This window comes from Colius striatus, chromosome Z (assembly GCF_028858725.1).
Source record: "Colius striatus isolate bColStr4 chromosome Z, bColStr4.1.hap1, whole genome shotgun sequence".
NCBI classification, from domain to species: Eukaryota; Metazoa; Chordata; class Aves; order Coliiformes; family Coliidae; genus Colius; species Colius striatus.
The window spans coordinates 6620371-6646643 of NC_084790.1; the positions used below are offsets into that span (position 1 = coordinate 6620371).

A 26273-nucleotide genomic window follows, 5' to 3' on the forward strand; every position below is an offset into this window, starting at 1 on the left:
TAAAACATCTTTCCAATGGTAAATCTTGTTATTGCACTAAAAAGACTGAAAAAATTAATTCCTTAAATACAGAATGTGTATATTAGAAATTCAGTAATTTTTCAGCTTCCAAAATTACTTGTGCCAAAACCCATGTGATTTATTTATTACTTGCTACCAAAAAAAAGGAAATAAAAGGGAAAGTGAGAGTCTCCTGTTAAAGGCTGAAGTTACCATTATTGTGTATGACTTGCAGTCACACAATGATTTTTTCTGTTTCTTTCCAAACTATTTATAGTTTTTAAAATATCATCATATATTTTAAGGACTCTTTCTCTCTGAAAAAAAAAAAAAAAGAAGGGGGGGTTAAGCCAAAGAAGTGGCAAATGTTGCTTTAAAAGTTATGCTTTAGCAGTTGTTAAGCATTCACATTAAGATTTCTGTAAAGCTTTTACAAGATCACCATCTTGTAGTGTCAAAACTAGCTTTGAAGGAGTAGTTTTCAGTAGACCAGTGTTAATGGTGAAAAAATCCAAAATGCAGCTATTCCAGCTATGTGTCAGCCCATAACCGTAGCTGTATTCCTATACACATCCTGTAACAACATTTCCTACATAAACTCATCTCATCTTCCTGCCTCAGAAAATGAGAATGAAATAAAATTGGAAATCATATTTCTCCATTTTTGCTGGTTTAAGGAGATTATTTAAATGCAAGAAGCTTATTATCTTGCAAATTCATTTCATCTGCTTTTCTGGTGCATTTCAGCCATTGATATTGGGGTCCAGGACAGAATGCAGCTGAACTTACTAGTGCTAATATTTTATTAGCAGTCTCTAGTATTAACAACTTAGCACAACCATGGGGTTTGCTTTTCTTTTTTTTTTTTTTTTGGTAATTGTTATTAGCTATTGTATGTTTACATTTTAGAAATAACTAATATGTATCTCTTCACAGATACTCCATCCAAAAATGTTTCATTTAACCTTTGTGTAATTAGAGATACTATGTATGTACAAATGTAAGCATTTTACTTTGGATAAAAAAACAGGGAGGAGTTTTGCTACATAAAAGGTGTCTGTACAGAGTTGGAATGCACACAGGTAGCGTAGTTGTTTCTAGAAAGACACAAATGAAGCTTATTTTGAAGCTCTACGTTTATACTATAATTTGTATAAATTTTACAGAAATTGCTCTATTAAGTTCATGTTCAGAAAAAAAGGGGAAAAAATTTCACAAAACTCAACGTTAAAATGTAAATGTGTGAGTATCATGTCTTTCTGGTGGGCTGCTAGATGAGTCATTCCCCCCTTTTTCCTGATGACCCTTTCAGACCACTCCCCTCTCACTTTTACAAGGGCAAAACAACCTTAACTTCTAAATTAAAAACATATTCTTATATCACTAATGGTTTCATATGTATTGGCCCCAAACTATCCTACACCATTTGTGATGTGTGGTGCTTAGGACACCAGGCATTCTGTATGAATCCCTGAGAGATGAGCAATAGCTGTGATAATACATAAAATACCAATGAAAACAGTGTACAATATTGCTGTACTTGTTCCACTACTTATAAAGTATGCTAGAAAATAAAGGGATCATCATATTTTTAAGACAAAGAAATGGTATTCCACTGCTTAGAGCAAAAAGCTGAAGAATTATGGTTTTTAATCAAGAAGCGTATGTGGAGTTAGGCTGTTCATGCTATGCAGATGAATAAGGAGGTTCAACACTGTCACCCATTAATCAAGTCATTAGTTAACCATTTTCAGTCCTAAGCAATGGTAATATTCATGCTCAGATCACTTGTCCTAATTTTCACCCACTGAGCCACACTGAGACTGGTCAATAATTAAAGCTTAAAATTTTAAATGTGGAGGCAGGTGAAAAAACTCTGACACCAACTCCTTGATGTCATAGAATTGACGTGGATTTTTCTTCTTTTCTCCTCCTGTCCTTTCTTCTTTTCCTTTATGAGAATTGTTTGAACAGATCTTGATTTTTCATTCATTCCACCCAAAATTGTGTCCCATGTGGCATTTCATTCATTAGTAAACTTCAAAATTACAAGAATAAAGTTAGATTTTAGAAAACAAACTTAAAATAACTTGCTGGCCATCTAAATATCCCATTCAGAATTTATTTATTCTTCATCATTGAATTAACTGACATTAACAGTAACTTTTGCATTTTCCTCTATATTATTTAAAAACAAACCAACTAACTACACATATTAAACCAGTTATCCATTTCCCCTTAAACGGGCTCTAAATCTCAGTTATTTCCAAGTCCAATTTATCCTGGAAACTTCTGGTGAGCCCACTGTGGTCAGTCCCATCAGAAAGAGATGGCAAAGAACAGATTCGAATCAGGGTGACTAACATTCAACACTACCATAGCTAAAAGTGAAAGTCAGCAATCCTTTCCTGCTTCTCCTTTTAATTGCAAGTGGCACACGTGAAATTAAAACCAACACATCTAAGAGAAGATGAATCACATGTAATGGCTTCGTTGCACTGGCTAAACTTATAAACATAAACCACCACAATGCTATTGCAGCAAATGTCCAACTGTTTGCAGTGTGAAAGCAGAGAATTTTTGATATCTGCATTGTGTTCATACTACTGTGCGCAAAAAAGGTCTGCGTGGCAATACCTATGATTTCCACACTAAGGACACAGAGGTTTCTGCTGTGTAATTGCAGAGCATCTGAGCAGCTGTGATGCCTGGCAAGGGCACTGCTGACATTATAATCCACCTGTGCTGGGAAGCTGTCGTGTTTCCTTCATGTATTTACGTGCTCAGAGAAACTACAGAAAAAGAGAGCTACATCAGAATTAAAAGTTGTTCCTGCAGCTGTACCACTTCAAACTACCAACGAAGTCTTTTAGCTATATTTTTCATTTACCTCGGTTTTAGTGAAGAAAAAAAGCCAGCTGTTTGTCAAATCAAAAAGAAAGAAGTTTCAGTGAAGTTACCCTTAAAAACCTATAAATTTTCAGCTTCTTTTACAACACCATAAATAAACTAAGACTACATTTTCTTTTCTGTTGGTAAGAATACAGTTGCCAAAGAGCTCACTTGCACCTTCAAAGTCCTACAGATTTTTAGCTTCACAAAGCAATTCAAGATTAGTAAAGCTTTTAAATAAAAAAGATAAAAAGCAAATTGAGGGGGAACAACGACTTTGAAGGTGCATTCTCTGTGATGATGCATGTGGGATACTAACCGAAACAACTGAGTAGGCTTTAAATTAACAAAACATGCTAGATATCAGTAACTTCCAGATTTAAAAATGGTTACCACTGCAAGTACCACTATGCCACCAGTGAAGGAATTGACTCTAATTCCAAAGGCAGCCCAATCTTACTATCTGTATGAACACAGCCTCAGGTCCCAGGGACTGTTGTTGGATGCAAGCTGTTTCCCACCCTGTGACAAAGCCAGGCTTTCCCAGTCTGCATTTATTTTCCTTTTCATCAGTAATACAACATGGGCTGAAAAGCAGTTACAGTTGCTTTTTTTTTTTCATTTTGATGCAACAGTGTTTCACTACCTCACCAAGTACCCAGAATATTTTCATGCGCTCCTTCTAATTAGGTGAGTGAACAGAAGAGTGATTTTCAATTGTGTATTTCCACATAAGGCAAAGTATTTTTCAGCTTTTGTCCATCAGAGATTGCACACGTGTGTGCCATAAAAAAATTACATCACTAACATACGTCATAAAAGTATCACTTGTATTTAAAAAACATACTGCACTTGGAACATGGAGGCTAAAATATAAAACCAACATGAAAATCTCTTACTTAAGACCTCAGAGAAAAAGAGATGAAATAAAGCTTGCCAGAAAGGATTTTTGCAATTTTAATGTTTTCTGAAGCTGGTAACTTATAACTGTTTTCAAAGAAAGATAATTTTTAAGGTAAGCCATAAATACATGGATTCATGGATGGCCTGTGAGCCACGTTGCTTCTACTCTACAAACTGTAAAAGCAAAACGGGAGACAAAAGCATGTGGGGTCCAAGAAACGCCTCCAGAGCCCCCTCCACAAAGGCTGTCAAACAGTGAAAAATGACTGCGAGGAGAGAAAAAAATTGTAATGAACCTCTCCGATGAGAAACTAATTGATGCTAAGCACACAACGGCTTACGCGGAATCCCGTTAATAACCAGGCACCGAAAGAAGTACAAGACTCACTCTTCAGTCACCTCCCCGGCCTGCCGGGTTGAGGGGCGGTGGGGCTACACCTGACATTGACCCCTGGCCCGGTGAGGGCTCCCCGACTCCCGCCCTCGCCCGAGACCCTTTCGCGCCCGGTGGCCGGGGCGGGGGCTCCCCGGGGCACCCACCTACCGAGGAACGACGCTCCCGCCGCCGCCGCCGCTGCGGCCCGGCCGCGCTGCGGTGGGAGCCGGGAGACCGAGGGGACCCCGGCCGCCGCCAGCGGCCACCGGGCGAGGCCCAGGGGCAAGGGTCGGGGTAGGACTAGGGCCGGAGGCAGGGCAGGGGCAGGACGGGCGGGCAGGCGGCGGCCCCGCTCGGCGGGGGCGGGCCGGGCCTCAGCACCCGCCGCCGCGGGCCTCCGCCGGGAGCGGCCGGCGAGCCGCGGGACCCGGCGGCCCGGCACCGGCTGCTCGCCCGCAGCGCGGGGCTCCTTGCTGAAAACAAACGCAACGAGCCACGACTTTGAGTCACAATTAAAACACTCCGGTTTTAGAGAAACTACAAATAAAACCACGTCGGCTCCACCTGCGCAAGGCTGATGCGCAAAAATAACACAAAAAGCACAAAACCCGCACGTGTATGCCTGATGCCGGGTGTTTAGGCTTCATTTTTGACAAAAGGGTGTAACACTAGATCATTTTAAATATTTGTTTTTACTATCTAGAGGTCTAAAAGTTTCCAATAGATTTTTTTTTAAAAAAAGAGCACATCAAAATTAAGTAAAAGTGTACAAACAAACTAAATCACCACTACATGAAAAAACAAATGTCAGTGTAGACATATTTCAGAAAAAAAAAATGCAGGGAACACGCTGCTCTCACCATCAACTCACAAAAGCCCCACAGAACACCTCACAGGAGGTGTGCAACCTAAGTAACGCACATACCACAAATGCCAACTGAATTGTCCCTTCCCTCCAACTGCTGACACTGTTTTCTTAAAGGGATCCTCTTATTTGCAGTTCTAAATTTTATGCCAAAAAACTCCCACCTTAACCATTAAAAATCTGATGAGAAAATCTTTCCAGCACATGCCCACCCAGCTTTAAGTTCTCGAAGTATCAAAAACACAGTTAAATGATACAGAAACTGGGTATGTCCCAGGAGCCAGCCTCAGGGAACTGTTTTGTGTTGGGCTATCATGCACAGGCTTCAGCCATCTCAGTAATGAATAGAGACTAGAAATGCTGCAGCCCCTCTCAGAATTGTATTTTGGAACATTAGAGAAATCTCTGTTCAGAGCTGGCCACTTTTTACACCTTAGTTTACTTTGAAAAGCTGTTTGACGGATATCTCACACGAATACGAGGCAAGTGGAAAAGCCAAACCTTCAAATACAAGTTAATAAGCATACATACAAATACATACGTGTGCATATGCTTACATGTGTGTGCATTTATGTTCTGATACACACTTATAGGCAGTCCGGAGCTGGTGCTGGCGTGGAGCAAGTGAGTTGCCACCTTCCAGCCCCTCAGCCAGAGCCCCCCACGGTTCAGGGGGCGGGGGAAATCCCCAGACCTCTGCAGTTAAAGTTTTAAACATACAAGATACGGCTACCGACTTAGTGGCTTACCTTCAGGTAGTGTCTAGACTGGGAAGTACATACAACGTTAACACAATTACCGTCACCACAGGGGCTGCAAACACCAAGCATTTAGCTGCCTCCCCTTTAAAAGGGCAGAGAAAACTCTGGTGTTTCACCATGCACAGAGAGTTTCAAAAAGAGACCGAAAAAAGCATCTGGCAGCCTCCCCCCGCCCCTCTCGCTCTCTGGTCGCTGGGGTTTTAAAGGAGTTGATAGGGGAAGATTTATTAAGTACTGAGGATGCCTGGCAGGGACTTCACCATTTCTGGCACTTCAGGACTCTGAGGAAGGACAAGCATGCCACAATAGCCTGTGCAACATGATGCAACAACAAGGTGCAGATAAATCTACTGTCTGAGCAAAGAATTGCTTTGTGACTGTCACCAAAATCTGTATCTAACAGGCCTCCCTGGTGTCTATGAGCGTATTCTCCTCATTCACACTTCAAAAGTGGTCAAATGGAAGAAAAATGACCACCACGGATCAAACCTGACACCGTATAAAGACAGCAAAGACCTCACAGAATAAGCACCAAACTGGTGACAAAACACATCTTGGCAGCCGGTTCTATGCACATGGTTTTCTGCAGCATGTGGATAGTGTAAGCCACTCCACAGTGTAAGCCACACATCACCTTACCCGCCACAAGAAGTCCAGCTTAACAGAGCTTTTATTTTCTTATTTTCTCACTTCTAAAGATGTCATTATTTGCCAAGACATACTTGAGATACTTGGCACTGTTGCATACAATGTAAAATCAGAGATGTTAGCAAGAGTATTAGTGGGAAAACAGACAACCATCATCAGTACCACCATCACAGAAAGTGCGAAGAGGTTGAGCCGGGTGGATGGGAAATGCTCCTCATGTAAAATGTTTTCACACAAAAAGAAACAGCACAAAGCAAAATGCTAAATACAACTGCTAAAACTGCCACATTAATGGGAAGTGCCTTGGCTAACAGGAACCCCTCAGCAGAGCTGGGTGATGGGCAGCTCACAGCACCTCCTGTGAGGTCTCCAGCATTACCCTCTCCTATCTCCTGAGGAAGGATGGGCTCCTGCCGGCTCCCTGGCACTGTGGAGGAGAGCGGTGAGCCTGTGCCAAGAGCTTCCTGAGAGCGTGAGGCCTTGTGAGCATCAGGCAACTGGACATGTTCTTGTTGACAAAAACCTCCCTCATCCAGATTTTCTCTGATTTTCTCTTTGATTTACATGCGGAGATAGGAAACTATGAAGGAAGCAGTACAGCCAATTAACAGAGTGAAAGCGGGACTGTGCTCAGCCTAGAGCACAGGGCAGTAACTGAGGGCTGGGGAACAGCACAAGGTGTGTGCTGACAACACACCAACTTCCCACCCATGGACACTACACTTCTCATCTGGCAAAATCGCTTGGTGAGGATTATTACATGAGAAATACGGCCACGAAAGATATACAATATACATCAGTATGAATACTGTAAATATCAGTTACAGGCATTAACACAGTACAAAGGCAACCAACATTATAACCCCAGGACTCGTTAGCTTGTGTTACAGATACTGTGTGCACACACCTGCATATGCACAGATATTACAATAGTCTAAGGATCTACTGCTGTACATCCTCCAGATTAAAAAATAAAAGTGCCATTGAATACCAGCTCTCACAAGATTAATGGTCACTGTAACGCTATTGCAGTGTAAGTTTTCCACATCACTCAGTAAGAAACAAATTGCCTAACGTGCTGCATGTGTGCCCATTTTGACGAGAAGCAGCTCAACCCACTTGCACTTCAAACCTTCACAGCGAATCCCATCCATGTCAAAAAGAAACTGAGCAAGTTCCCTGTAGCAGAAAGGCCTCTGTTTCTCCAGAAGCATGTCAGTAACAGCCTACGGGTTAAAAAAAATCAAGTATGTGCCACCCTTCTACATCCCCCTGGACGTCAATTTTGCCCACAGCTTTGAAGCACAGAGCCACTTCAATGAGGTGCTACTATAATCATGCAGAGACATCATAAACCTTGTATTCCTCCTGTCAGTCCTTCTCTAGAGTTTTATTCTATTTTAAAATTCATTAATATACACTCTTTTTTCCTTGTGCTTATTCCACACACATATCTGCATAACTTACATCCCTTTGTTGCTCAACTCAAACTTCACTTTTTTTTCTTTTTCAAGCCCTTAAATCCTTTGTTTTTAGTATGTCCTCTATTGCATTTGTCATTGCTGAAAAAAAATTAACTTCTCCTTCAGAAGGATTAAATCAGTTTCCCATCAGTGTTCAAAAATTCAATTACAATATCAGAGATTTTCCCGACCCATAAGAAATCCGAAGAAATAGAGACAAGGAAGAAAGATCAAACTGATGACAGAAGGGGAAAAAAATTCTCCTTATAACAATCAATGGAACAGAAGAAAAAAAAAAAAAGAGGAAAAAAAAGACCAAAAGTCACCCAGAATATATGACCATGTAAGCATGGGCACTCTTGCAGAAAACCTAGTCAGCAATCCAAAGCCATGGGAAATTTAAATTAGAGCTAAGGTCCACAATAGCACAGAAATCTGTACAGATAAAAGGGCCTGCTCAGGTTGCAGGTACACTTAGTCTAGATCATTTCAGATTTGCAAAGGAACTTTATTAGTTTTATTAATTTTTTTTTCTTAAATAATCAAGAGATTTGAGTGTATCCACATTACACAGGAAAGAAGATTAAGGTTTTTTCTTTAATCAAAATATCCATATGCATGTGCTGTATCTTCAAAACCGTGGGTGGATTCCCACTGCTTATTACTGCTCCAGGGTGCATTCTGCTGTAGTAACTCATGCACAAAACACTCCTACTACATTTAAGTAACATTAAGGTTCCAGCAAACACAAACAAGAAGAAAATCCTCCAAATCACAGGAAAAGCCCACGTGTTCAGCAGGGCACTGTTCTGAGGAAAGCAAGCTGATAAAGTGTTTTAACACACACACAAACACACAAGAATCAAACTCAGTGACATCAGCCCCCACTTTACCACACAGATGGCACGACCTGGCACCACTACGTCAGTTTGTCCTTCTGACAACAAGCACACAGGCCCCAGCCCCATTAGCCTGGCCCTGCTCGAGAGAATCACAGAATGGTAGGGATTGGAAGTGACCTTTAAAGATCATCTAGTCCAAACCTCCTGCTAAAGAAGGGACAGGGCTGGCAGCCACAGGAAGGGCTGAGGTGGCAGAGGGCTCTTGGTAGGGCCCCAGCATTGGCACAGCTGGGCAGGAGGACCAAGAACCACAGGCTCCCACTCTCATCTGGAAGCCAAGCAGGCAACAGAGAGCACAGTCCTGTGCACGTGGCTTGCCGGCGCACACAAACACGACTCTCAGTACAGGCTACTTCCAAACACACATTAATTTTACACTGAGATATCTTTCCTGCCTGCTTTTCTGTCAGTCAACCCCTCCAGATGCCCAGTGCCCGTGATGGGCCTCCCTGAAGGAGACAAGACAGCTTCACTGTGGGCCAAGGCAAGCTCTCAAAAGAGGACACTGAGCTGCCGTCAATGTGACGTGGCCACAGCCACTGATGTGCAGCGCCCCAGCAGCCTCCCTGGCCTCACCAAGAGGCAACAGTGAGTGGAGCAGCCGCGCTCTGTGTGCAGTAGCGTGCTTTGAACCACCACACAAAATTACCTAGAGATAAAACCTTGCCTTTTGGGTTGGTTTTTTTTGTGACCCTGAAGTTTTTACACGAGTCACACTAGAAACGCAGTACAAACATGAAGTACAAATAGTAAAGATTAATTAACTGCTAAACTAATTTTCACCAAGAAATCTCTTTTATAGTTTTGAAAGCAACTTTTGCTGAAATTAAGTGATTCCATAGCTTAGGCATCCAAAAAGTATGGTTCTTTGAACACTTTTTCTGCAGCCTAACAAACTAAAAAATTTCTTGTAGACTTTTTTGTAGAAAAAGTAAGTTGGTGCTATAAATACCAAGACTCTGGGAACAAAAACGTACTGTATCAAGCAAAGGTTACATTGGAAACTATCTATCAAGAGAAAATTAAAGAAGGAAAACATAACTTACTGTAATTTTTGGTCATTTTAGAAGTAAGCTTACACCTTTTCACCATTTAAAAATATACTGAGGGATCTGAATAACAGTACAGTGACAAAAAAATACAGATGTGGTCAGGTTTTTTGAATAGTTTCTGTAGTGTCACACAGAGTTGAGAGAAAATTAAGTCATACATACAGAAGAAGACGATTAAACCACTGGTAGTTAACAAAAGGTATTTCCTTCTTGAGCATGGCCGACAGAGAAAAAACAACATGCTGAATTTATCAGAGACTGCTATTTCCATTTTTAACCCCATTAGCTCTAATTACTGTGGCTGAACAGAAAACTCATTATGCTATTTTTTAGGGGAAAGGCAAAATTAAAATGCTTTCAAATATCTCTTTTCCATTTTAGGCATTTTTGTAGGGTTTCATTCACTAAATATTCAAATACTTTTCTCTTTTTCATTTTACAGATGTACTTTTACGACAGGTTTTTTTTTACTAAATGAGAGACTTGATTACTAACAATAAAAATTAGGACACAGAAAGCCCTCTAAACCTGGAAAACAAGATGGAAATGGATGCCAAAATAGAAAGCTGAAAAAATTTTTGAAATACTAACTTGCACTTTATGTTCACTGTTTCTTTTTGTACAAGGCAGTTTTAAAGGACAGTAAATGCAAACTTGACATAAAATCTGGTGCCTCAAGCGAAATGATTTACCTCTTGAATGCTGGCTTCCTTTCTTAACTACTGTCAACAGAGAAGGTCAAAACCACTTTTATTTTACCACATTTCAGGAGTCAACCCTTTAGGAAACACAAAAATTACTTATCTATTAAGATAGCTACAGGATGATGTGATAAATAGATTTTAATACATCTCACAACATCCCATAAGCCTCAGCTGAGTTTGGTGCTTTCTGCTCAGAGTCTTCTGCTCTCCGTTTGTCTGGGGTTACCACCGGAGCAAAGCTACACGAAGTACAGCCTCTACACCAGCCTTGAACAAAATACTTAAATAAAAGCACAGTGTCATCCTTGGCAGAGAGCCTCTTTGTGTCCCAGAGCTGGAATGAGCTCCAGCTGAGCTGGTCCCTGGTCCGAGAGCTGCTCCTGCAGAGGGAAGGACCCTCTGGGACCCCCTGCGCAGCAGCTGCGCTGAGCAGCACACATGGGAATCACTCAAACCATTGCACATCCTGTCACTGTCTGTAACTGTCACAAAAATGTGGACAGGGCTGCTGAGGAGGCTGCACCGGGGCTTCTGAAGAGGGTTTCAGGCTGTGGAGCAGTAACCACAAAGGGTGTTTGAACGGGCAGATCCAGAGCCAGCGGCTGTTAGTTTTTAAACAATTTTTTTGTGCCAGAAGTAGCAAAGATCTTGTAAAAGCCTCACTGCTGTGCTACTAAAAAAAAAAACCAAACCAGAAGGACAACCATTCCCTCTCTGGGAGACCAGCAGAGCACAGAATATATGTGCTGTTTTATAGAAACTTTAGATTCAAACACAACTATACACACCACACTCCACAAACCCACGAAGCCCAGAGTGCCATCACATTAGCTGATTGTCTCTAAGAAAGGTACTGGGTGGGCAAAGGATGAGATAGGGAGAATATAAATTGTTTTTTGTACCCCTTAGTGGCTGGACATCAATGCTGCAGCTTTTAAAGCTGTCTTTCCAAAAGCCACAAGGGGACAAAAAAAACCCCCAGAGATTAGGATTGCAGCTACACATGGGAGAGGAAATACGTTAAAAGGAAGCTTTTAATGAAGGAATGGACAAAAGACTTCCAACTACAGGAGATTAAGGTTCTTATCATATATACTCTCATTGCAAACTGGAGGAAAAGAGTCGGAGGGGAAAACCTGCCTTTAAAGACCTGGAAACTCTCTGACACTAAAAATGAGTTCACTACATTTCGTATATGGTTTGTTACCATTCTCTTTGCACACTTTCTTCTGGACCTTAAACATTTAAAAACTCAGGTAAATCATACCAAAGACCTACATTTGCTGAACTATCCATTTTTTAAAGACCACTTGAAGCATGTAGGACCTTTGCACAGAGTAACAAGCAGCAGCCTGCACTTTTCCAAAAGCCATGCAAGGAAACTCATAGGTGACCAGGTGGGGACAAGTAACACACAGAGAAGTACGTGGTCACTGGATTTTGTCTTGGTCAACTATCTGCAATTCAGGTGACTGCTTCTTTTACAAGCTATGCACAATCTCATTGCAGGAAAAGAAAGTCAGAGAGGACAGAGTCATCACAGTCAAAATAAGTGCTTTCCCTGATATCTCCCTCTGTGAAACAAGAAAGCCAGCACTTACCTTCATACCTCAATTAGTGCAAGGTTGCAAATCAGCTGTGTGTGCCTAGAAACCAGCAAACACACGATGAAAAGACGTGAAATATAGGCACAAACACAGTGTTGCTTAACATGCTAATAGATAAGAAAAAATTAAAAGGTTATAAATCCCTTCGGAAAGAGGGCAGGAAAGGGGGGAAAAGTTTTCAGCTGTAGCCTGAACAGCAGTGTTTGTGGATGAGCCACAACTTTCAAGATGTCAGCTGAAGACAGAAGGGTACAGGTGAATCTTGATTTACTATCAGGAACCAAAGTGCAGTTCCTAAGGCAAAAGGACACGTCTCTCCATCACAGCAACTGGTAGTAACTGAAGGTCAAAGGCTGTATGGGAAGAAGATTCTGTGCACTGAAGGAAAGCATTATTTGTTTATAGGGAATATTAAAAATAATAAGGCTGCTAGACAAGAGCAGGGCAGGCAGGTAAGATGTGGAGGAGTTATCAGAATGAGGACATATGCCTTATTCCTTTCCTGGAGGAGTTATTTCTGACTCCAGTGAAACCTCACCATCTCTACTTCAGGGATTCAGACACAGAAATAGACTCATCAAATGACTGATGCAACTGACTACTCTCATAGTCAGAGAATTGTTCATGTTACAGTTACCTTTTTAGTGTGAAGCAAACTGGATACTAGATACCACTATACTGACATGGGAGGTCTATCCCATTTACACAGTCACCAGCAGTTTCAGGGGAGAATAAAAAAGGCAAGGCTTCACCAGTCACTACATTCTTCACCCTTATTGATACCATCAGCCCTAATATAGTAATTTACATACTTTACATACATACATAATCATCTAAATACTTGACCTTGTTCTTTAGAAACTCTGAAAAGAGAACAGCACACACCTCAAAATAAATTAAATGAACTAGCAGAAAATATCTGTGAGAGGATCATTTGCAAACACATCTATTTTTTTCTTCCTTTGGACTGAAAATGTTATGTTTTCACTTCAGCAAAGAACTTGTTTACAGAATTGGAGATAGGATGCTATGTAAGCTCAATAAACAACTTGTGATTACATTACATTAGGAAGATTTATGGCTTTTGTTCCCTAAAACTATTTTGATTATGTTTTGTCTTTTCATTAGATAACACACATATGTACAGCAGTAATTTGCTTTATGTCCATGTCTTTGCCTCCCCATCACCATACCTACGGTGATGCAAAACAGAAAGTTTTACACGCTTGAACTACCTGAATAACATTCACTGGAATTTCAGACATGACCATCCGAGAACCAGGAGTTTGACCAGAGCACAGGCCTATGTTCTGCCCATTGTGTACAGTACAGTCAAATGGATCAGCATTAACATGCTCATAGTTGGAAGAAACGCACAAAGTTTAAGACTTTATGTAAAGTTGTACATAAACAGAAGGCAAAAGCTAGAATGAAGATATGTTCGTCTGCAACGAGCACCTGCTCCCAATGGGCTGTGCCTGATACACATTCCATACGTCCCACATCTCCAGGCATGAGGCTGCTGCTGTCAAAACCACCACTGATGTGAGGCAAATCACAAGAAAGGGTTTTGAGGAGGTTCTGAGGTAGCTTTGAGAACAAAAATCAGAGCAGGAGCAGGACAGCTATGTTTATGAACCTCTTGTGTTTTTGGCTGTCTTTGACTTCCCATTCAAGTGTCTCAAAACATGTTTACATCACCTACATTAAATGAAACTATTTTAGTTCTGAACAGTGTGAGAAGTTTATGTAGGGCAGGAAAATTCTGCTTCTGTTGCCTGCTTTGCATGTGGCCTGCTTGCTGTCAACATCTATGATAAGTTAGCAAAACTGTCTCCTCATATTAACCTCCTGTACTGACTTGTAAAAGCCTCTCTCAATTAGCACTGGCACACCTTCACTAGAATAGCACAAAGAATGAAGACACCAATTTTCATGTTACATGCAGTAAGCATAATCACTCCAATAAATTAATTAGAGAACGTGTCACAAAATGTGTACCTATAACTTTGAATTATACTTACAGTCTCAAACATTGTTTAAATGTTTTTCTATCCTGTTTTTTAGGGTAATCTTTAGCACTACCATTGCAATTTTAGTATGTAAATCTGAAGAGATACAAAGAGCAAACTGAAAAAAAGAAATCTAGTTCCAGGTCATTTGCCTGCCCAGTAGCTACAAGAAAAATAGAGGCTACCCAGAAAATGTATTAACTGTCCCATACGTAAACTGTATTACTCTTACAGCAGTCACTGTATGGGACCCAACATGCACTCTCTAAGAGGCACAACAATTTCAGAAAAAGACAAGTAGATTACCTCTGTTTTCAAAGAAACGGATATGAAAACACAAACTGAAAGATATTAACGAAATTTAGTAACCTCCACTTAATGCTTAAAAATGGCATTTTTAAAGATTTATAGGGAGGAAAAAATACATAAATTCCAAATATAATGTGTCTGGCACATTCTGGCATGCCAACTGAATGTTCTGCCACTCTGCTGGCACTACACTGGTAATAGAAAAGCATTTCTTAAATCTCCAATCATCTGAGATCCAGTGCAAATGATGATCTGTTTAGCAATGGCCTGTGGATAGCTATGCAAAAAACATCACAAGAAAAACTGTAAACAAAAAGTTACTGAATATTTACAGGCAAGAAACAGGTGTTTTACCAGAAAAGAAGGCAAAGAATTTCTCAGCTTTCCCCTTTCAAACTGCTTAGTTACAGCACATGAAGAGCTGCACTGTTCATGCAGCCACCCTGAGGAAAAACTTACCTAGCTTCAGCCTTCAGATCAGTGCTGCAGAAAACTTAATTTCCCTGCACCCAAAACCACCTCATTTACGTGTGCTCCAAGCAAAATTATGCTAAACATTTTTTTTAATTAAAGGAAAAAATAAAAGTCTTGCAAAGGTCCTCAGTGCTGCAGCTGATGTGGCTATATCCTTTGCCAGTAAAGCAGCCTTTTGATGTGATGTTTTCTCTCAGGCTGGCAGGGGACGCTGTGTCTGGAAATGATCTTTGTGCTTCGGGAATCCAGTGGGCAATAATAAAGCATGTCTGACTAACAGATTTTTTAGTTGCTGGTGACAAAGTATTTATTACATGAGTCCCTTCCAACCCCTACCATTCTATGATTCTATGATTATTACAAACACGTACCTAAAATCTGTCCTGCTACTTGTCACATTTACTAACTTTCTGCACCACGGTGTTGAGGAACAGTTTGCAAAGTACCAAAATGCTAAATCTCATTCTTATCACTCTGAATTATTCCACACAGAATCTATACAAGAAGTTACAGCAAATTTAAGATCAACATCCCAAACTGCCAGAGCCCTGATGGAGTGGCTACAGAAACTGCTTCAGGAAGAGGAACCAGCTCAGAATCCTAGGTCTTCTGTCTATCCCTTGCTTCCTTCTGTTACAGTTCACCTATCCCCTTCTCAAGTTGAAACTTCCCTTGTCTAACATACAGCAAAGCCTTCCAAGCACTGGTGTCTGCACTACTGACGGGCAATGAGGTTACACTCACTCTGTACTTCACTCCTCTTTTCGCCCACAACTTCTTATATAGGAATACAAAATACATAGTTAAATTGGAACGTTCACAGTATGAATGATTCTGATATTACTTCTAGACACTTCTACACATGACACTACTGAAATAACAGTTTTGAAATAGGATAAATAAGTGTCCCTTTTCTTCATCACAGTTTTGCAGACATCATTATGTGCTACAATTTGCTTTCTGTTTATCTTTCTTTGCAAACATTTACATCAGTATTGTTGTGGACAATTCCTCTAACACACAGAAGAATAAAAATGTGATTAAAAAAAAAAGAGTACTAACCTTCACTGACAGGAGTTGCACAGCCTTCCAGGTTCAAGATTATATCTTCATCTCTGTCATCTGTATCAGCTCCCAAAAGCATCCAGCTCTCAACATTATCACTTTCAGATATGAAGCTCTCCTCTTCTGAGCTATCCTCTATTACCAGCACATCTTGGATGGCATCACCTCTAGCAGAACTAACTGGGCTAAGTTTCCCACTAGTGCTTTTCTTATGCCTTGAAATGTCTCTGCCTGATCCAGCAGCATAAGGGGTATAACATCCAGTAGCTTCAGTGTGACTTGGTGTGGAAGATCCTGGATGGATACGTGCTTTAACTTGACCTGAAGAGCTTGATGACTTCTTTGTTTTGCTTTTGTAAACACTGTCTTCATCTGGTGTATCAGACAAGACAATGACTTCAGGGTCATGTGAAAGCAGAATATCATGACCAACAGATTCAGTGATTTTTTTGTCTTGTTTCTCATTTAGAACTGAGCTATGACTTGTGATTTTCGAAACATCAGCTTCTTCATCCATTTCCAGCGTGCTGATTTCTCCAAGATTTTGGGAATAGTGGATCTGGCTGTAGAGATGAAATTCCACCTCACTATCAATGCTCTGCTCACTGGATGACTCCTCATGATAAAGTTCATCTTCATACACGTCAGTATCATCATCATCTTCATAACCAACAAACATTCTGGAAATGAAATAGTTTGCATCAACAAAACCCAAAAATATTATATCAGACTTGTCATGAATTTATGTCCAAAACCACCTTTAAAATGACTCCTTTGGACTTTTTCAAATTGCTAGTTAGTCATAGAGCTATACTTTAAGGAGGCTTAACAACCTCAAAAATCAGTGCACAAATATGAAACAGCAAAAGTTTGCTTTAATCTTAACTACTACTTTAACCTCAGCTATGTTGGCATCTGAAAGTTGAACTTACTGTGCTCTCAGCTTTCACAGGTTCTCTCCATCTTGGGTGCAAAACCAGGGCACCTGCATGCATCAGGAGCCAAATAAGTGTCTGAATGTGAGTTTTGATCATTCCATCCAATAGTATTCATTCTGGATACTTTGCACCTCGCTTTACTAAGTAATATCTGGTATACATACCTGACAGAGCAGAGAAGGAACATTCAGCAATATCTGACAGAAGTAACTTGGAGCCTATCTACACTTGGGCTGCAGAGCCACCTGAACTGGCACGTCAGGATTTAACTCTGTGACAAGTACTGGGGCCATGATACAGAAGCACCCAGACACATTTTGCACAAGCTCGGGTCAGAAAGTAGCATTAAAAAAAAAGAATCCTGAAGGTAGTATAAAAGCCTGCAGCCTTCATACAAAGTAGCATGTCATGTTGACCCATCAGGGCTTATAAACAGAGTAACAGTGGCATGAAAATGCAGAAGAAATGTTCTTAGACCTGAGGAAGATACACTTGCAAACAGCGTCTGCTCAGCTCAACATTAGCTATGACACCTCTGTGCTGCCACCAGTTAGGCAGTAATTCACTACAACCTTCCATGCCTTTTTTGGTGAATCTAGGACTAAGGTCCCAATTTCCCTTGTCGTGTACTCATCTACACTGTTTTTTAGACAGGCTATAAGAGCTGGCTGTTGGGACGAGTACACTCTCAGCAAGTTTGCAGATGATGCAACATTGGGAGGAGTGGTTGATGCACCAGACAGTTGTGCTGCCATTTGGAAGCATCTCAATGGGCTGGAGAAGTTGGAAGAGAATACCCTTATGAAGGTCAACAAAAGTAAATGCCAAGTCCTGCACCTGGGAAGGAGACACACTGGGGGCCCATTGCCTGGAAAGAAGGTTTGCAAAAAAAGGATGTGGGGATGGGACAAGTTGACTACACCCTAGACAAAAAAACATCCTAGACTCCTGAAGAACATTGCCCCAGGGTGAGGGAGGTTATCCTTCTGCTCTAGTCAGCACTCACAGGACCACATCTGGAGCGCTGGGTACAGCTCTGGGGTCTCCTGTACTAGAAATGACGGACATATTGGACGGAGTGCACAGAAGGGCCACTAAAACAACTAAGGAATTGGAGCATATGTCATATAAAGCCAGGCTGAGACAGCTGGGGCTGTTCATCCTCAAGAAGAGGAGGCTCGGAGGGGTCTTATGAATGTACATAAATACCTGATGAGGCTTGGGGAGTAAGTAAGACAGAGCCAAACTCTTCCAAGTAGTGACAGTAACACGATGACAGACAGTAGACATAAAAAAATATAAAAAGTACAGGAAATTCCACTTAGACATAAGAAAAAAAACCCTTTATATTTCACTCTGTGGCCCAGAAAGGCTGTGAAGCCTCATCCTTGAAGATGTTCAAAACCCTGCTGGACATGACCCTGAGCAAACTGGTCTAAGTCACCATGCTTCAAGTCAAGGGAGCTGGATGAAACAATTACCAGAGGTTTCTTTCTTCCTGAGCTATCCTGCCATCCCAACCCAATGGCAAATGTCTCTACAGTTCACTGCCTACTCCCTAGCAAGATGGGAGATCCAAAGACATTCTAAAGTAACTTTGCCTAATTCCCAGGATACATTGTTTCATTTACATGACTATATCATACCTGAAGAAGAGGAAAGGGGAAACTTTCCCTGAAAAGTCTATATTTCTGTGTTACAGTCACTTCTAGGGAAGACAAGAAGCCTTTTTAGACATGGAAACTGTCAGACTGTTTTTTTTTAACAGTGGAAGGAAGTTGCATGGTATTGTTTAAATTGACATACTGATACACAAGTAAAAAAAATCAGATTCAGAAGCTTTGTACAGTAGTAATTTGTGCAATTATGGTATTTAAAGAACCCAAAGGCTCTCGTTATGACAGCTTCCTGTGCACACCCTGCAAAAGTCCTGCCTTGATCATGGTACATATGACCTCATTTGTATTTCTGTTATACCAGAAGTCAAACTAAAGATGAAAACACTTTTTCCCACAAAATAAGCAAAATAAGACCATGCAAGACATGAGCACAAAAGCAGGAAGGATAATCCATACGTTGTACTCATTTCTGTTTAGGCTTCCAGTAGATCAGTTTACATAATTCCATCTCATCTTCACAGCTAAAAAAACACTTTGGTCTTCATCAGCTGAGATCACATCCAAAGACAACCAGAATCTTACTCATTCACATACATACTCAGGTATGCTACCTTGTAATACATTAAAGTTGGTTTCTAACCTACAAGCACAGTACTAAAACTTAACAAGTGGAGCTTATAGAATCTGTTTTAAAAGCTGTCCTATCCACACAGCAACTACAACCTCCTGGAAACTTTTACATCTGCCAACACAGAACTCTGCTTAGCAGTACAATGCATGTAGCAACAGCCTGGATCTGCTAGACTCTGCCCTTCTTATCCATGTTTTTAGGTAACTATTTTATCCATTATCTTCAGTACAATATGAAAGAATGTGGTCAGAACTTGGTGATAACAGAAAACAATAAATCTATTTTATACCAATATTTAGGTTCCGATGCCATTGATAGTGGGCCAAAGTAAAACTCTGGCCAAAAGCACCTGACAGACCAAATACTCATACTTAAAACATGTGTTGTAGTTTTGGCTGGGACAGAGTTAATTTTCTTCCTAGTAGCTGGTAGAGGGCTGTGTCTTGGATTTAGTGTGAAGATAATGGTGATAATACACTGATGTTTTAGTTGTTGCTAATTAGTGCACATCTTGAGTTTAGCATTTCTCAGTTTCCCAGATCCTGCTGGCAAGCAGGTGTACAAGAAGCTGAGAGAGAGTACAGCTAGGACAGCTGACCCGAACTTCCCACAGTGCTATTGGATACCACAGGATGTCACGCCCAGCATACAAAGCGGAGGGATCTGGCTTGGTGGGTGGATCGTTGCTTGGGCGTCAGTCAGCGAGTGGTGAGCAACTGCATAGAGCATCATTTGTCTTTTCTTGGATTTTATTTCTCTTTGTTATATTTATTTTCATTACTATTTAATATTTATTAATATTATTTCTATCATTATATTTGAATTCATTTTAGTTAGTAAACTGTTCTCATCTCAACATGTGAGTGTCATGGTTTGACATGAAACCTTTTTGGTAAGGGGGAAGAGGCTATAAAGATGGTTCTTATAAGAAATTACTCAAACTCTCCCCAGCTCTGAGACAGACCCACTGCTGGGGCTGAGCCAATTAGACACCTCCACGATCACTTTTTAAGAAGAAGCCGGAAGAGGAGGCTTCTTCCTTCTTCCGTCCCTTCTTCTCCAGCTGGTAGTGGTGCAAGGAGTGGGAAGAGTGAGAGAAACAACCACACAGACTCCAAGGTCAGTGAGGAAAGAGAGGAGGACGTGTGCTGGAGCAGAGACTCCCCTGCATTCTGTGGAGAGAACTGGTGAAGCTGAGATTTATTTGCATTTCATTAAAAACCACCGCATCGTGGGCAGAGAGTCATCTTGCTAAAGATCCCAGACCAGGTGCAGAGACTCATTTTGATAAAGAAGACCCTGTGCCAGGGGCAGTGACTATGGCTGGAGGAGGCTGTGTCCTGTGGTAGGGACCCAATATTCACAGAAGCTGTAACTGTGGGGAGGAACCCACGACAAAGCAGCTCATTGAACTTATGCCCAGAAAGGCCACGTCCCAAGGGAGGGACCCTGTATCTGCAGAAACTGCAACTGTGGGGAAGAATCCATGCCAGAGATATTAACCAAGGACTGTGTCCCATGTGAGGGACCCTGTATCGGCAGAAGCCGCAGCTGCTGGGAAAAAACAGAGAAGTTTGTTAAGGACTGTGTTCTGTGGAAGGGACCTCGTATTGGAGCAGGGGAAGAATGCCAGGAGTTCTCATCTGAGCAGAGAGAAGCAGCAGAGCCCATCTGTGAGAGACGGACCACATCCCCCATTCCCTGCCCCCCCTGAGCTGTTGAGTGGGGAGGAGGTAGAGATATCGGGAGCAATGAGCTGGGGGGAGGGAGAACTTAAAGTGCTGGTTGTAATTTTCTCATCATCCTGCTCCCTTTTGGCTTTCATTCCGTTCTGTTTCTTGTAGAACAAACTTTCCTACTTTCCTCTCTAAGTTGAGTACTGGAGTCTGTTTTGCCCAGAACCATAATTGGCAGTGAAACCTCCCTGCCCTTGTCTGAATCCACAACAACTTTGCTTATCTTTTTACTCCCATTTCACTGGGGCCTCCACCATCCTAACGAGGGTGGGGGTGAATGGGGGTACCGAGTGAGTGACTGTCATGCTTCTGTGCTAGCTGGGCCAAACCATGACAGTGAGTTTTACTTTTTTCCCCAATTCTCCTCCCCATCCCACTGGGAGGGTGAGGAGTGAGTGAGCAGCTGCAGGGTGCTCAGCTGCTGGCTGGAGTTAAACCAGGACATTTCTCTCAACTTTCTGTGGGGTCACCCTTTCATACCCTTACCCTATTCCCATCCACAGGGTAAGAATACAAGCAGAGCTGGCTCAAATCCAGCACATTTAAAATATTAATCTGTGGTTACAGGAAATGAGAAGAGAGATCTGCAGTAATAAAAGAAATAAAACAATCCTCTTGAAGCAGTTTTAATGACATTTGAAAAGCCAGCTTAATTCAAACATTCTTCCCTCCCCATTCTATCACCTGCATGATAAAGTCATACAAAGTAAGTATATGACCATTGCTGAAACAATGCAACTAAACAAGACTTCTGGATCACAAACCCCAAAGAGAGGCCAAGGTGCTGACTCATAGACACTTCAAAATGAAGACACGAGTATGAAGAGGCAGTAGGGCACTATACTTACTTTGATTCGTCCTCCTGAGAAGCTCAGGTCAAACAATGCTGCTTCCTCCTCCTCTCCAGTCCATGCACAACTGGAATAAAGAAAGGTTCTCCCTCTTGCTCAGCACGTTTGACAGGTGACTGGGAAACAAGAAACATCAATCATCAGCATCACAATGCAGCCTCAAGATATCTAGTTCCACTGCTCACCATCCCCAAACTGAGGCAATAGCTCTTCATCACAAACTGAGAAACACCTGATTCAGGTATTTGACATCAAAGCAAATAAAAACACTGCATCTAGGAAAGAGAAGAGGAGCTTGATGGAGTTTTGCTGGTTTTCAGATTGTCAAAGAGAAGCAGTTGCTTATTGTAATCAGAGTGACACTCAAACAGAGAAAGACATATCTGACTGCCAGTCTTCAGCAACTTAGATTTCCTTTCACCAATGAAATGTTCAGACTACAGGCAATCATCCTTTTTGCTACTAGCTCGGCTATGACAAAGACATCCCTCATGTCTGAGTGTGAAAACCACATTAGAAAGAACAGTCCTGTAAAGACAAGCTGATTTGACAGGCTGCAGAGAGCATAACACAATGACTCATCATTCTTTGGAACTGGTCTGCCTTACCTTGAAAAAAAACCCTGAACTTCAAAGTCTAGACCACAGGAGAAGCTGGTCCCTTCATCAAGAGGAATCACTTCCTACCTGAAGCCAGAGCACAACTTTCCTCAAAAATACCTGACTGGTAGGCCCTAAGTAAGAACAGTTCAGTGAAGGGCTACTGCTGTTAAAACAAAATTTAAAAATCACAGTTATCTGAATTTCTTTTAACTATTTCTGAACAAAACTCCAGGTGGATATAGTTTGAAGTGGCAAGAGATTTTCCCAGACCATTTCCCAAGACTGTTTGCCAGCACTTTTCTTCTAGTCCATTAAAATTCTGACACCCCTCACTTGATTAAAAAGGCCCCTTGCATAAAAGCCTTCACTTTGTATAAGTGCCAGTAAGGTGCCCAGGCCAGCCCTGCTTTATGTGCTTTGTTTCTCTGTACTGGCTCCTCCTTTCCTCTGCTTAACTTCACACTGCAGCTCTCAACTTTTTCAACTCCTAACATCTTCCAGAGCTCACTCAGTAACCTTTTCCTATCTTTCTCTTGCCATTTGAAATATACATTCTGCTTAACTTCAAACAAACAAAAAACCAATGAGAAGCATGGTATTCCCACCACCACCAGAGAATTCTAAATATTTCTATCTTTTCTCTTGCTCCCTGCTTGATCTTTGCAGTAATGTCAATTCTAGCACTTTATGACAAAGGGCACATTGAAAATCCACCAATAGATGTATTCTTTGCTGCCTTAGAAGGTAAAGACAAGACATAATCCCACCATCAGGCTCTACTGCACAGGAAAGTGAGACACACAGCCATCAGACACCTGGCTTCGCTCCCCACACCGATGTTCTCAATCCAAAGTACAAATATCCTCACAGTGAGACACTTAAAACTGTCATGAGGTAGATTCCAGGGCAGCCACTCCCTTGGTTTTCACAAAGCAAACAAGTACATACTGTATCTGTTGTCCCAGTTTCAAGTAGCCAAAAGGTAATCAGCACTGTAAAGCTCATAGAACAGTGTCATCTGCTACTAGCCATTTTTTTGATCAGCCTTGTCACTCATTTCTTCCAAGGATAACCTGAGTTGCCCAATGTTGAGATGTCAAACTCATTCGTATGTTGATTTGCTCTTTGTTTGTCTTTTCTACATTTTCCTTAAATACAGTGCAAATAAGTGTAAAGGAGAAAGAAGAGCTTTGAAGAAGAGGTAAATGTTTTTCCAGTGACAAGATATACCTTTAGGAGATCACAGGAATATATCTTCCACACCCAAACCCTGGAAAATAACAAAACAGTGCAAGTTTACTTCAAGCCAGTTAGAAGACTGTATCCTCTTAGCAACCTTCAGTATTGTGCTTAACAGCAACTGTGCCAACATTTGCTTTTCTTTAGATCAAGGCTGAATTTGTTTTGGTGACCCTAACACTGCTGTGCCAGGGTGACAGGAAAACAAATCCCGTGTATCTGGGCTTGCAAACGTGAGTGAAACAAGGAGTCTGTTCAGGCGCACACCGCTGACAGTTATGGCACACGGGGCACCGCGTCCAGACGAGGCAGTAAGGGCACAGACTCCCTTCTGTCCGGCGCAGGCCCCTCGGCAGCTCCGCGGCCCAGCTGGAAGCCGCCGGTGATGGGACCTGCGCCCGTTCCCGGGGTGCGGCCGAGGACTGGGACACGCTGCAGCCGGAGACAAACGACACTAAGGCAGTGACTCGCACATCTGTTTAATGGCAAGGAGGTTACGAATTTATGGTGCTTGGCACGGTCGATGCCCGCACCGCTACAGCGGACAGCGCCCTGCCAGCTCCGCGGGCCGCCCCTGCGGAGCTCCGCCGGGCACGCACAGGCACCGCACTCCGCGCTGGGGGCAGGCCGGGCCGCCGGGGCAGGCCGCACCAGGACGGGCACTCAGGCAGGGACTGCCGCGGGCACTCCGGCAGCGCGGGCCAGAGCCGCGCAGACTTCACCGGCAGGCGGAGGGGCTCCGCGGCAGCCGGCCGGGGTGCAGACGCTCGGGCAGCAGCGCGCCCGACCGTCCCGGGGCTGAGGGGCCGAGGCCCGGACGGGCCGTCAGGAAGAACTGGCCGCCGGGGCAGGGAGCCGGGAGGCGGCTCTGCCGGAGCGGGGAAGCCCGGGGCCGGGCAGGGGAGGCGGCAGCGGCAGAGGCCGCGGGGGGAGGTCGGGCAGGGCCGGGGGAGGGTGCGGGGTAGGGGGCCGCGGGCGGGCAGTGCCGGCGCCGCTCCCGTACTCACTGCCGGCCGCGCCGGGACACGCCGAGCGGGAAGTGGCGGCGCGCGCCCCGCCCCGCCGGCCGCGTGCTTCCGGCCCCGCCGCCGTCACGCGCGCGCGCGAGGCCCCCGGAGCCCCGGCCCCGCCCCGCGCCTCGCGCCGCCCCCGGGCTGCGGCTGCGGCTGGGGCTGGGCCGCGGGAGCCGGTGCGACGCCCCCGCCGCCTTCCCCCGGGCTCCTCACGGCCGGCGATGGCCGCGGCGGCGGCGGATCGTGCCCACCGGGCAACGCCGCCGCTGGCCGCAGCTCGGAGCCGAGGCCGGGCCTGGAGCGGGGCGGCGGGGGGCGGCTCCGTGCTTGGGTGTCTGTGGATGTGTGGTGGCAGCTCGGCATTGAGGAGAAAATGCCGTGGATTGGGTGCGTTACTCTACCCGAGGCTTTCGGAGCGATTTCCGCTTCCAGCCCCGCAGCAAGCCCCAGCGATGGACAAGAAAGAGCGAGGCTAAGGGAGGAGAGTCACGGGTGAGAAGAGCAACGAGCGAGCGCCTCACTTCTCGGAGCATCCCTCCAGGAAACAAACCCCCGGTCAGACTGGCTTCCCCACGGTCAGACTGGCTTCCCCACGGTCAGACTGGCCTCCCCACGGCCACACTGCAGCCGGCGCCTTCCGACTTTTCCACCTTTGCTTCTTGAATGGGACCGTGTGGACTACAGCTCCATGACAAGCAGGAGCAAAGCCCTCGCACGCCTTCGTGTGCCTGTGCCGTGGCAGATGCTGCAGCAAGAGTTGATGGGGAAGACGTGGTATCTTTGCAGACCACACAAGGAAAGGAATTACACTCAGGGAGAGCTGCCTGGGGGAAAGCAGGGAGCTGTCTGAGGAAAAGAAGTGATCATTTGATAGAGTGCAGAGAGCCTGCGCAACTCCAAGGCTGATTGCTTTCAAAGTGTTGGACCCGGACATAACAGTGAACTATCAAAAGAGCCTGTGGAGGGTTGTTGAGGACAGGGCTGAGACTGGGAACAAGGAGGTTGTGGGGCTGGATGGATGCCCTGGAAAAAAAAATGAGGCTGTTTTCTGAACTGCCTGCCAAATTTAAACACTTTGAGCAGATTTTTCAATCTCAAGCAGTGGCTGCTTTGGAGAAAGCAGAGGATTTGGCCTGTCACGTTTCAGGACAGGTTGGTGGAGAAGGCACACTGCAGGTCAGCAATGAATTTGGCAGAAGTGCTGAATCCTGCAGCAGTTAACCTGAGCTGGCCTCCGCTGCCTGGCCCTAGGCCTGTACGTTGTTGGGCATGTCCCCTGTCTGCTGGGTGAGCTTCCCTGGCTGGTGATGGCAGCAGAGAAGGCTGCAGGCAACTCCCACTTGGTCTGGACCTCTACAGTGCCTGCCTGGCCTTCCCTTTAACTGAGTGTAGTGAGGAGTTCTCATGCAAAACTCCTGTGTGATGGAACAAGCAATGAATAGGGCTGTTGTAAGAAAATCCTGTAGCAGCTCAGACGACCACAGTGGAGTACCCGTTCCATAGCCTGCTCCTCATGCTGCACACTGATTGGAAGCCTGTTTGGTGCTGCGCAGCTTGTGTGTCCCAGAATGTAAAGGGACCTGAGATTATCTGTGCTATCCTCTCTTTGTG

General features: G+C 43.5%; 1 protein-coding gene across 2 annotated transcripts in view; it reads right to left on the bottom strand.

Moving 5' to 3' along the window:
• Positions 1 to 24679, bottom strand: part of ZCCHC7 (zinc finger CCHC-type containing 7) — a 115788-nt gene extending 91109 nt beyond the window's left edge. Inside the window, exons 1-5 of one of the 2 annotated variants that reach the window (XM_062018349.1) lie at positions 24657 to 24679; positions 23641 to 23680; positions 21806 to 21924; positions 16966 to 17018; positions 16031 to 16713 (exon numbers count right to left, since the gene is read on the bottom strand). In XM_062018349.1, the coding sequence (XP_061874333.1) occupies positions 16031 to 16712 (682 nt within the window). In that variant the 5' untranslated portion in view covers position 16713; positions 16966 to 17018; positions 21806 to 21924; positions 23641 to 23680; positions 24657 to 24679. The remainder of the gene's footprint in view (positions 1 to 16030; positions 16714 to 16965; positions 17019 to 21805; positions 21925 to 23640; positions 23681 to 24656) is intronic. The other variant, XM_062018348.1, reaches the window with a different exon arrangement.
• Positions 24680 to 26273: the final 1594 nt, after the last annotated feature.